The sequence below is a fragment of the Equus asinus genome, chromosome 25, assembly GCF_041296235.1.
Source record: "Equus asinus isolate D_3611 breed Donkey chromosome 25, EquAss-T2T_v2, whole genome shotgun sequence".
Taxonomy (NCBI): Eukaryota; Metazoa; Chordata; class Mammalia; order Perissodactyla; family Equidae; genus Equus; species Equus asinus.
The window spans coordinates 37,699,905-37,713,223 of NC_091814.1; the positions used below are offsets into that span (position 1 = coordinate 37,699,905).

A 13,319-nucleotide genomic window follows, 5' to 3' on the forward strand; every position below is an offset into this window, starting at 1 on the left:
AGCTGTGTTGTCTTAAGGAAGTTACATAAGTTATCTGAATCCCAGGATCTTGACCTATGAAATGTGAATAATAATACTAGCTATCTCAAAAGCTGTTGTGATGATTAAATCATGATATGTATGACATACACGTGTGTGTGTATACATGTGTATGACTATAAACTTTTATGTGTGTTATAGCTGTAGCAGGAAACAAATTTTAGCTTTTTCGACAAAGTTAAGAAAAAGGATGTGAATATTTTATTTAGGCTGGTTTTGCTGTAACGTTGTTTTTTGTTTTATAAAATAATTTCATAAAAGAGTCCATCAAGACATTGTATAGAAAATACACACTAAGGTACTATATATACAATTCATAAAAATAGAATACATCTTGGCAATTGCTTCTAGAGTCTGTTACCACCATGTACAGTGTATTGACGTTTAACATCTACGCTAATTGAACATACAAGATTTTCAAGAAAAATACAAAGAAAACTGTCTCATTGGTATTTAAAAAAACTTATTTCCAATTGATAGGAAAATAAAAAAATGCTGGACTGTAAAATTTATGGAGCTAATTGAATGGACGGTTATATCAAAATATTAGAGCAAAGATCCACGCTGTGAATAATCATCCGAGGACAAAGTAACATTTCTTTCTATTATCGTAAGTGGTTCCAGCTGATTTTACAAAATCACTGAAAATATCCTTATTTTGGATGTTCAATCAAGGTGAGCACCATTTGGGATCTAACTAACCTTCTAGAAGCTGTACTCTATTTCTAAAATAAGTGACGTTTCTTTTTTCCTTAAAGTGAAAATACATGTACAAGTCCTATTATAAAGTATCGATACTTTTTTAAAAAGCATCTTCATAAATTACTTAATAAGTTTTAATCAAAACACATAGCAACTGGTTTTATTATTTTAAAAATGGTGAAATGCTAAGAAAATCTACTTGGCTTTGAGTTATGATTATAGTTATTTTTGTTTTTTTAAGGAAAATGATCTTAGCTACTATGCTACTATAAAACATCATTGACATGTCCTGTTAGATGTTCAGAATAATCTTTGGAAAGTAACTGCTCCAGTGTAATAAATAAAGAAAATAATAGGGACTTTTCTAGACCTTACCAAAAGATATGACCGTGGTGGGATGATGAAAATCCCTCAGCAGTCCCAAGGAAGACACGCAAAACAGAGCATAGCACCATTTTCAAGTTGCCAAGATTGTGACTGTTCAGGAGATGGTAATCTGGAAGGTGATTTGAGTCCCCTGATTAATGCAGTTTAAATATGTGGATTAGGTGCTGGAGAACTCCTTAGTATGGATAGGCAGACACAGCTATATAAACTATGAATGTGGTCTGATAGTCAATGGTCCCATTGGCACTGTAGGATAAGGCTCGAACCCTCATGCGGTAGGTCTCTGGTTCTCGTAGTGGTCGTGTTGTGTACACCACTCCTTTCAAGTTTTCATCCCTTAAGGCAAAAGGAACAGTCTGTTCCTCATGCACCATGAGGAAAGTTGTCCTGGGATGCATCACTCCATCCTGCGTGTATGCAACCAGCCGGATTAAATCTTGATTTGCAGCTATTCCAAATGGGAGGGAGACAAGTTTGTATTCCAAGGCATATGGGCTCAAGGCACATTCCAGGTCATTGGGTGGACAGTTCTTGAGGCAGAACCTAAGGACAACAAACACATGAACCGCATATAGTTATCAGGCTTGGAAGCTCGGGAAGGCACGATGCAGGTGATCATGATCATGACAACTTTTAGGCATTAAAAGCAGGAGACAGTCTGACTGTAGCAACAGTAAGGCTCACACCATGCTCTACGTCACTAACTCAAACCAGACGCCAGATGGTTAAGAGAGTATGCTGGGCTAGAGTCAAATATCTATCTCTCAGCTCCATTAAAATCGAAGCTTTTGAACCACTGAAGTAAGGAAGTATGAGTACCACAAAGTGTCTTTAAAATGAAAAGTCAGTTTTGGAAACAGAAACATCTGCACATATATTGGAAACAAATACTCCTTAAAGAGAGGAATAAAGCCATTTAAAATTTTTAACATCTATCCTAAGACTGTTTGAAAGCGGAAATAGAATATATTGGTATTGGTTTATTTTTCCAAAAATAATAAAAGGTCAGCTAGGATTCCTGGGAAAAAGAAACACTTCCTTTTGTATCTGTCTTCATTATTTTTGACAAAAATATTGTATTTTCTTTTTCCAGAGCCCATGTTGGCTGCATCTGAGTGATCACGACTTTGAAATTGTCTGCCAGAAATCACTGGTAATAAAGAGTAAAATTTAAAAAATGCACAAATGACTATTTTCTACAGATACAGATTCTTCAGTTACGGTATTTTTTAGAAGTTTCCTAAGTCTATATTTTTCATTTTCTCTCTCCTCTTCCTATTCCCCTGAGACCAATTACGAATAGGTTTTTCGGTAGATCCCTAGCAGCCCACACTCGACCATGTTACAGTAACTTGGTAGTCACAGCTCAGAGGAAAAACAGTGTGTGCTCCAGCCAGCATTTGGTTTCAGAATCACCTTCTTATTAGCAGGTCCTACACACGACAACCATTACCTCTGTTTTTAAGCACCCTGTTAACTTGGTACTTGAACAGAGTACGACATTCTGTAAGGGGAGGGAGAAAAATAGAAGAGTGGTTTATGCAGAACCCAGAGAAGACAGTGTTTCACATAGCAGGAAATGTAGGCAAGACAATATATGAATGGGCAGACTATTGACTCATCCTTGCTCATCTCTGTTCTCTCATGGAGTCACAGTGAGTCATCATAGTAATGGTCAAGGTACTTCTTGGATTGCTTTAAGGGCTGAGAGCCCTAAAACCGTGAGGCAACACAAATAGAAACTACAAAATTTCAAAGAAAGGCAGGCTCTATCGCCTCATAAATGCTCACTGCCGAGGCAGAGTTCTAGATGTCGCATGGCGGATTACATGCTGGGGAGACTGCTCCAGGAAGCTTTGGCAGCCAAAAGTGATAGTTTAGGCTTCAGCGGCTGCTGCAGGATGAGCTCATTTCTTGCCCATTCATGGAGAAGGAACACGCTGTACCTACGCATCTCCCTGGGGTTATTGACTTCCTGTGAGTTAAACATGACTACAGACAGGGTTTGTTGGTAAAGAAGAGAGAGGAAGAAGGATTTTCAAAAGCATGCCCAGGAAGAGAAGGCGAGACATACCCTGACACAGGATCCCGTTGGTAGTTGGGTGGACAGGGCGTATCGATGCACTGGTAGCTTCCTCTCATGTTGAAGCACATGCGGTTTGGCCCACAGCGCACATTCTGCTCCAGACATTCATCAACATCTAGCAACAGCACAAGGAACATGCAGCATTAGCAACACGGGTCAGAACAAGCCATGAGAGCAGGCCTTGAGGACATTTGCCTGGAATGTCAAGGGCTGGCCTTCTCTTCCCCAGGAATGAACTCAGTAGCTACACTTAACTTCTTCAGCCACAAAGTGGGGATCCTGATACACGGTGTGCTATTTCCCAGATTGCTTTGAGGATAAGCTATTGCTGTTTTTAACAAATGTGAAAGGACATAGAAAAACAAGAGCTACAAAAGTAGAAGGGAAGCTATTAAGAACACTCCGGTATTTTTAATATTTGGAAAATAGAGTGCATTTGAGTTTTGAAAAGCAAATAATACTTTAAATCACTAAAAACAAGCTAAAAATTTAAAAATCTTTCTGTAAAGTGAAGAATCTCTTTAAAATGTGAGTGAGCCTTCCCTAGTATTTTGTTTTATAAGTTCAAATCGTTGAGTGGAAGGTAGGGTGGTGGAAATGAAAAGAGTCAAGTTATAAATACAGAGAGCCTGTACAGGTCAGTCAGATGGTGTAGAGAAAGACAGAATTAAGGAAAAAACAGGATCAAATGAGTGACCCAAGAACCACAAGCAGAGTTTGATCAAATCTGAACAGTGCAGAATCCATCCTCAGTTGTTACAGTGGTGGGATGCTCTCCCCAGGGTAACAGCTCTCTCTAGAGTAATGGGGGAACATGCAAATGAAATGCTCTTTATTTTGTTGTTTTCTACACACATTTGTTAAATAAAAGCAGACTTAAATCACTAAAATCAACAAAAATCAAGGTGGAGCTAAATAAAATTTTTTTGAGCTTTCTGAAAACGAGTGTCTAAGAGCCATATTCTTATCTTAGGGTCCATATTTGAGCATCAAGGGATCTGTGAATGAAAATGTTTTTGTGTGTGAGTGTGTGTGTGTGTGAGAGAGAGAGACAGACAGAGAGATAGAGACAAAGAGACAGCAAGACAGAGTGAGATTGAGATCCATTTATGGATTTTCTGGGAAGAAGGTCCGTAGAGTTCCAAATTTTTAAGGGATTTTGAGATCTCAAAGGTCAGGACCATATTTTAGAGCAATAACTTCGGACTGTGGTGCCTGCATTCCCGTGGTGGTGCATGAAAGCTTTCCAGCAGTACGAGGGAAGGCAAATACTTCAGGGAATCAATTTCCATCAGATCCTCATTTCCCTAAGTTCTCCTAAAATCAATCCACCTGAGAACTTCCTGTGGCCTGGAGTTCCCCTTTCTCCTCTCCCCTCTTACATCCTTTCTCTGCTTTACAAAAGAAGGGTTTCCACTAATCCCAAGTCTATGATACCTGGGTATAAAATACTTCAAGACACATATGAAGGTGAGAACATTGGATATACATACTGACGGGGGCAGGCCTTATTTCATCCTGGCTACAAACCAATGGGCTCGGCTCTCTCTTTTAAATTAGATTTCAGAATTGAGCTGGTTGTTATGAGAACACCTACTAACACTTTTATGGAACAGAAAAATCACCTTAACCTTTTTTCTGACAGTCAATCTATTTAGTTTAACAATAAGTACAGGCTTTTAAATTATATAGTGGTCATTCTCCATTCTCTGAGTGAGTTTAGTCTGCAGCCCCAAAGTTTTGATGAAAATATATTTAAAGCACACGCACATCAAATAACAATGCCAGAATTCACATCCTTTGCAACTACTTTAAACACGATAAGAAACTTTAAAGGTCAATTTTAAAAAGTGTGAGTGAAGTCTAAGGTTTTCAAATTTCTCTTTGGAGTAGTGGGTATATGTATGTGTAATGGGCATGTGTAACTATTATGTCATTTCACAGTAGTAAGTGACTTGGTATCTGCATAATGGTATTTATATTGGACTTGGGTTAAAGTTGTGAAGCGCTTTTGTGAAATCTTAGTAACTTGGAATATTGCTATAAAAAAAGAGAAAGAAGAGAAGAAATTCTAAGAGACAATATAATAATCATGGATAACAAATGTTAAATTTTATTTCCAAATTAATTACCATTTGCATTTCTGTCTCAAATGTTCTAGTGAAATGACAATGTAATTCTTTAAATTTAATAATAGTTTGCACAGAGTAAAAAGATATTGAGCTAGGATGACAGAGAGTAAATCACTTACTCTACTTTTTGGTTACTTAGATGTGCTGACAATGACATAATGTGCTTTCCATCAGTTTTATATTAGGGAAAGTTTTCCTACAGGAATGGAACACAGTGTGAAACAAGTGTTTATCTCAGTTAAATCTTGCATATTGTCTCTGTGAACCAATTTCTAATTACGATTTTATCTGTCAGAAGCACCTCATCTCCTTGACAAAATGAGATTGTCTCAGAATAAAGTGAAAAGCCCTCTAGGAAAATGTGAAAAAATTCAATTAGCCTTATCTTCTTTTCTCTCATATGAAAACACTCCCTTCACACTCATCCTCCAAATTTCACCTTTGCTCTAATTTTTGTAGTGAACTCATGCTGAAACATGGAGGCCAGTGTGCTGCAGGGGCCCATGAAAATGGTGGCATGGAGACGAGAATCTGGACACAGGTCTGTATGCATAATAAGAGCAGCTACCTTATCACAGATTTACATTGGCTGAATACGAATCTATAAAGAAATATCAGAATCTAACGTACAAAGTGTCTGCTCTTAGTTCCTCAATAACGTACATTTCCCATAGAAAAGCTTTTGTTAAGTGTTTGAGCTTTTGGGCAAGTGGCCCTCTTTTGTCTTCTGGCTTTACTGTCTCCTCAGGATTCAGCACCCTAGAAACCTTCATTCTCCTCCCTCTGCTCATTCATGACTCACTGGTCTTAAAAAAAGAAGCCAGAAAAGATGAAGAAATAGGGCTGTTTTCTGTTAACTGACAATGTGGCGATGTCTGGTTTTTATGAAAGATTATAAGAAGATTATTATGACAGAAATTAAAGTATAGTTATTTTATAACATAAATATTATTGCTACAAGAAAAGAATACCAAGATGGGCTGAAAAACTTTTATATTAATAGCTTTAGAACATATGAATGCATTTAACCAAGCGCTTCTAGATACATTAAAAAAAATTAAGATAAACATAATTGAAACATTTGTCCTACAGAAAGTATAGAGTATTCAGATTTTTGATAAACATTATGGATCACTTTTTCGAAACTTGGATAGATTAGAACACTTATTCAGATGCAATGCCAAAATAGTGTTTTAAAATTTTCAGAATTAGATTGGCGGTGCTTAAAATCAGTATAAGGATCTTTCAGTTTCTCCTCTCCACTTCTTGAGCGCATGATGATTGGTTGTGTTTTTTGTTTTTCAGTTTTCAATCTTATGACTGCCTCTTTTGCCTAGAGTCTCTGTCCTTGTTCAATGTCAAATTCACTTTAATTTCCCTTTTATTCCTGACATTTCTATCACTAACATATTAAGCTTCAAAAACGCACATGTGAATGAAAAGTAGTCTCTTATTTCTCACAAACACTTCAAACACTTTCTAAAGCTATAAAAAGACTCTAAGTTATTCTTTACAGAAAAGACTTCTCTAAAGGGCATAATTGTTTCCTCTTATGTCTTTTTAAAAATCACAAAAATATGTAGCCTATTTAAATTGCAAGAATTTCAAATGACACCTGTTTCTGATTTGTTCATATTAGTTTCCACTCTCTGAAGCACAAGCGAAAGTAGAAAAATGTTTTGAACTGAATGAGTGACAAGGGTAACTAAAAAACAAACTGGCATAATTTAGAAAAGAAGAAAAATCCTCTAATGAGAATATCGTATAACATAACCCTTACAAATCTGATTAAGGGGTTTACAGTCCGCTTGTTTATTCAAATGCTTCAGTCTCCACCCTGTTTCCTTCCTCGGTTCCCGGTGCACTATAGGGAGTATAGTGTTAGTGTGGGCATTGCCACCTCTTCAGAAAGATTCTTGGGTTGAGGAACTTGGGAGAGTTATAAAACACAGACAGTGTGAATGCTCTTATCTCACCCTGCTGGCACAGGACAATGATCCTGGAGTGCACAGCATCAAAGGAGAGACAAAGACTATTCCAGACCTCAGGAGATCTGCGATCAAGTCCTACCCTTGCTCTCAATTGTTCTAGGACGTTAAGGCTCTCATAATCACTCTGAGAATTAGTTTTATTATGTGTCAAATGGGCACAAATTATTGTCCTTGACAAATCTTTACTGCTGATTAAAATGAGATGATAGTTGTTTTGGAAAAACATAAGACTATAATGCAAATATGTCATTTCAGTACTTCAAATTTCAGTAAAATATTCTGCATAAGGTATGTTCTTAATAAATATTTGGTGACTGATGGCTGGGAGCAAGGTTATTATTGCGTTCACTTTCCTATTCTGGCCCACAGGGTACAATAGCGGCTCTCAGGGAGTATGAATGGGTGAATGGGTGGGGAGGCTCAGGGTAACGCAAGTGAAGTCATCGTCTGTCCTGGTCTTGCCTCCCAGAAACATTTTCCATGAGCTGCATCCTAGCAAGTCTTTTGTGCATCTCACAGAAAGGGAAAATTCAATCTAAATCTGATTGCTACGATAAAGCACTCTTTTTGGAGATTTGGTTATACTTTAGAGAAGGACAGAGTTTGCATATGACAAACATTAATAAAATTCAGAGGTTTATTAAGACCTACATGATACTCCTAGATTTTGTTCACAAAATTGAGGGGGTTTCTTAGAAGATTTTTAAAGATTTATACAAGTTCATATTCTTTTTGATCTAAATACACAATACAATATAATACACCTCATCAAAGTACAATGCCCCTTTCACACTTTGGTGTAAAGAGGGTATTATTGTGATTGATATTTTTATCTTTCTACTATCACTAGACATTCTCCAAAACCCTGTGGCAACACCTATAACTTTGCATGTTGATTATGCACTTATTTGCATGTTATTCTCCACTAGGTCTAAGATCTTAAAGGAAAGAGACTATATATTATTCATCTGTTTAAACCATTTGCATCCTGCAATGCTAGCACATGATTGTTTCTCATCATCTGTGGACTCAAAGAATGAATGCATCATTTAATCTCTTATCTACTGATCACTAAGTCAAAGTCTAAAATAATGCCTAACACTGAAGTAAACTGACTGATAACTCTTCCCATTCCCTCTTCCATCTTAGCTGAACTGTGAGAAGATGTTTAAAGAGGTCTATTTCCGTTTAGTTTTAAAAATATGTAGTATGAACTGGTTTAGTCATTCTTGCTCCTCTTAGTAGGATCATACCAAAAATGTTTCTCAACTCTTTTCCTTTGCTTAATTGCTTTCTCAATGCTTCTCCTACAAAATCCACGTTTAAAGATAAGTCTGACCAATGGAAATGGGAAAGAAGAGGAGGATAATTATTCAAAAAAAGAAAACATCTAATTTCTCGCACTCTTCTATGTTGGTTGCAAGTCAAGTTGCAGCAATAAACATCCCCACATTTTTTTCACCTTGACATGTCTTTCCATTGAGCATGAGTTGATAGCCAGGTGGGCAGATACACTGATAGCTTCCAAAGGTATTTTTACACTCATGTTGGCAGGTGTCTCTATTTTCACATTCATCAATATCTGTGCAGAAAGAAAGCAGAGTGTATAACCATGCAAAACAAAGGCAGAAACTCTGATAGAACCAACTGTAAACGAGTTGTGGATACTCAATAGAAAAACTTCTGGGTGATTTCATACTTGTGTTTTAAAATACTCGGAGCTGTTTGACATCAGGATCTGTTTTTAATGGAGTCCAATATAAACGTGCTATATTATAAAATATGAACACCTCTCCTGTGTATAAGCATATTTAAGCTGAAGCCCCAAACTGGCCCACTTCTATATTAGTTAAGTAAGGCCCAAATGACAGATGAAATAAATTTGTATAAGATCCTAAACCACCAAAGTACTAAACTCGTGACAGAATAGTAGAATTTACCTAAAGGACAGTTTCTATTGAGATTAATTGGGAAAAAAATATTAGTTTTCATTTTATTTAAATATTAGCTGACTTTCTCTTTCCAAAAGCCATGCATTGCTTTCCATACACAGATATCATCAAATGAAAGTGTTTTTATTTTTGTGATAGTAATATTCATCAAACTTCATACAGTTGTAAAGTTCTAATGGCAACTACATACATATAATTGCTGTCACCTTGGGCAGGCCACTTAACTTCTTGAGATCTCAGTGGATTCTTCTGCTTCACAGGTTTCTTGGAAGGTTCAAATGCAGCAATATACGGGAAAGCATTTTATAAGCTATAAAGATCTATCTATCTGCTATTGTTAAACCATGCCAAGAAAACAGCAATAAAAAGGAGAGTGACAATAGATGATAATTAAAAATTAATTGATATTTGCTTTCAGGATAAGGGATGTGATTTGGGAGGCCTCAGATTTTCTGTCCCAATTGTGTTTTGCCTTGACTAATATTAAAATTTGCTCACAGTCCCTGAGCCCACACCAACCAGTGGAAGAAGGAAGAGGAGAACATGGCATGAAATGGGAGCAGGGGTGCTGTAGGGGGGAAGTAAAGAGAAGATGAGGTGACAACTGGGAAATGACCCACAGCAAAAAGATCTTTTCATTTTGCATATTTTGCATATGTTCAGAGTATAATTGCAATGATTCAAAATCTGTTGAAGATAAACACTCATCAAATATTTGTTTGTCAATGTTTTTGCCTCATTTTAGTTAACCAGCGCATTCATTCCAGAACTGTATGATGTATTTTTACTTTTTCCCTATATAATCTGCTTTATCCTAAAATAACAGAAATGTAAGGGATGTTGAACTCCAAGTAGTTAACATTGCACTTCCCAGAGTATGAATTTTAAAGTAGCCCCAAGTGGGATTTCTGTGTTAAGAAGCAAAGCCATGTTCATTTTTCCTGTTAAGCTTAGGAACCAATTCCTTAAATAGCCAAAATTTAGCTCAAGTGTAACAAAATTTCATAGTGTTAATGTGAATCTTTTGTAAGTTGTCTATCCCAGATGGTTAATGAAAGGCATTTGGTGTTTATTGCAAGTTGTTCTTGTTATGTAATTCCAAAGCTGTCTACAATCTTAGTGTAAATTTCTTTATTAGGACCAACACTATGAAACACTCACCATATTTTAAGAAATATTTTTAAATGTTTAAGCCTATTAATTTCCCCAAATAAAACTTAAATATCCAATAATTGACTAGTTACAGAAGTTTATTTTAGATTCTCCAAGATTGGTCCTTTCTCCGAAACAGTAGCTGCCTCAAACAGTAGATGGTTTGGGGAAGATAATTCTTATAAACATAATATTAGTGTAATATAAACACAAAGACACAGAAAACATTTATAAGACGCTATGATGAAATTGCAGGGTATAGGTAGTGATAAAGAGATAGAGAACTGGGTTATTAATCAGGAACACTTTCTTAAAATGATGTGGACCTTCAGATGATTTAGAAGAAATCAGCTAGATGGTGTATGGTGTAGGGAGGCATAATTTAATTCATTTATCATAGCAGAAACAAAGATTTTGGGGCCAGAGAGGAGAGGTAGAGGAGAGGGAAGAGCTTGTCTAAGATGAAGGTGGAGAGCAGGATGGTAATAAGCTATGGAAACCCTTCAGTGGGAATGACTATTTAGAAGAAACTTTGAAAGACAGAATGTCAGATGTTAATTCTGTCAATCAAAGAACAGTACAAAGTTTTCACTGTCAAAGAGTAGGGTCAAAATCATGGGGATGAAAAATTACTAACTCTCAGAATGGTTTGGAGCAGGCTGAGAGCGGTGTTTGACCTACTTGCAAGGACAGTGGAGTCCACAGGTTTGGTAATTAAATAGTGTTTGACCGTATGGGACAAAATGTAGAGAGCTGTTAATGAATGCATTAATGTTCAAGGAGTAAAAGAAGTTAGCACTGTCCACAATTCTAGGATGCTGTCCCAGGGCAGAGATTTCATATGTCTCAGGACATCTAGACAGAAAAGTTCTGGGAAATTGTGGACCTGAAGAAAAAAGGTTAAAGTTTAAGTATCCACAGGGTTTGAGGGCCCAACTGCAGAGAGATGATATAAGAAACTGGGTCCACCTAAGAGTGACTAAGGAAGCACACGTGAGAAGATAACGATGCAGGAACAAGGCTTGGAGAAGGGTAAAAAAAGTCACAAAAACTGAAGTCAGAAGGAGAAGAAAGTTTTTAAAGTTTAAAAGAAATGTTTAACAGAAAGCATATTTCGGAGAGAATAAGCAAAGTGTAGAATACTTAGGAAAAATGCAAAAAAATGAGGTTGGCATAGGAGGCTTTCAATTTAACCAGTATTTGTTTTTTTCCCTCTCTTCTTGCCTCCCTCCTCCCTTTCTTCCTTGCCTTCCTTTTTCATCTAACAAATAGTGGGGCTAAATTGTGTTTGCTAATTCTTCTTGGTGCATAGCTCAATGACATGCAAACACTCACAGAAAATTCAATTAAATGAATGACAGATGGTAATGTTTGCAACTTTACTGAAAATAAGATCTCAATTCTTGAGTTGGAAATTACTCTTCACTTTTGCAAACAAATTACAGACTTGTGAGTTTAGATAAAGATATTGAAAGCACACATTTTAGAGTGATGGAAGCAACTTAATTTTGTCCTGGCTCACATTATCTTTTCAGTGACACATATATACAAAATAATCAAACTGAGAAATTCCACGGGGAGTATGGGACAACAGTCAATGCAGTGTTGGCTGTCATACAGAACAACTCGACTGAGTTGCTTTCACTTTTAACCCACTGCTCTGGCATCAATCAGATCTAGCCATAATCAGATGGTATTATATTTTGTGGCAACAGGCAGATTCTCTTTTCACAAAAACCATATTCTGGATGCCACCAAAATTTATGTCTATATAGCATCTATATAGCATTGAATTTAGTAACACTTTTAGGTGTGATCAACAAAGAGTAAATTTCAATATAAAACAATAAATTATCAGAATGCATGCAATACATGCAATACATGCATAAATACATCATTTATTTAAATAAACTTTGTAATAGTTTTAGGTGCCGGAGTAAATGCCTTGAAACTTTGAGTCATCCCAGATTTGAGATCGATGTAGTTCACTGAACCCATAAGGTCACAGGTGCTGTCCTATGCTTACAGTCTGGTCTATAAGTGAGCCCACAGAAAGGAAACGTAACACAGCTGACATTTACCTACACATCTGTCATGGCTTGCCTCAGAGCCTTCAGGGCAAGTTTTCCTAATAGTCCTTCTAGTCCTGGAGAGAGATGTTCTGCTGTTTCTATACTCTGAGTAGGCGCTGTAGAGATGTGAGTACTGTCTGTAATGCTGCTGAGGTTGATAGTTGTTTCTCACAGGGGAGAACCGTGCAAGGTTATAGCTATGGTACTGAGTGCCATAATTTGGCAGTCTCTCCAATCCAGCGCAAGATTTCCCGTCCCCTAATAAATGTTGTCCTGGTGGACAGATACACTTGAAGCTGCCGGGGGTGTTGGAGCACTGATATGCACAAGGCTTATGCACTTGTTCACATTCATTAATGTCTGCTCGTGTGCCATGATACATAGAAAAGAGAAAAAAAACACACACATACACACACAAAACACAGGAATAAACAATCAGTCTGTGAAACAAACTGAAGACGTTATGTTACCCTCCAAAGCCAGGAATACAATAAGTACTTAACTGTTGTGAACTTTCAAGAAAGCTTTAATCATTCAGTTATAAATATACAGAAAGATTCTATGACTCTCCCTAAAGATTGCTTCACAGGTACAGTAGAAACATAAAGGGTCATATGGGAAAACATGGTCTTGAATCCAGAAAAATTAGAGTTCAAAGTTAATATAGACCTTAATTCTGTTAGTGGAGGGAAGAATGCAATCACATCTCTAGTTTGCATTCAATTAGAATATTGACCTCTAGTGTCTCTAATCTTTCATGCAATTACAAGTTTCAGATGAAGGAATGTTGGTACAACTACAAATAT

At 36.8% G+C, this 13,319-nt stretch overlaps 1 protein-coding gene across 7 annotated transcripts in view; it reads right to left on the reverse strand.

Annotated features, from left to right (window-relative positions):
- Nucleotides 1-217: 217 nt before the first annotated feature.
- Nucleotides 218-13,319, reverse strand: part of HMCN1 (hemicentin 1) — a 436,035-nt gene continuing 422,933 nt past the window's right edge. For 4 of the 7 annotated variants that reach the window (XR_011498040.1, XM_044757668.2, XM_070496978.1 and 1 more), the window contains 4 exons: nt 12,523-12,873; nt 8,800-8,919; nt 3,203-3,329; nt 218-1,671 (listed from right to left, as the gene is read on the reverse strand). Coding sequence is in view for 5 of the 7 variants with exons in the window: in XM_044757668.2 (XP_044613603.2) it covers nt 1,305-1,671; nt 3,203-3,329; nt 8,800-8,919; nt 12,523-12,873 (965 nt within the window). In the remaining 2 variants the exon portion in view is untranslated. Of the gene's footprint in view, nt 1,672-3,202; nt 3,330-8,739; nt 8,920-12,522; nt 12,874-13,319 lie in introns of those variants that run through there. The other 3 variants (XR_011498041.1, XM_070496979.1, XM_070496980.1) reach the window with 2 other exon arrangements.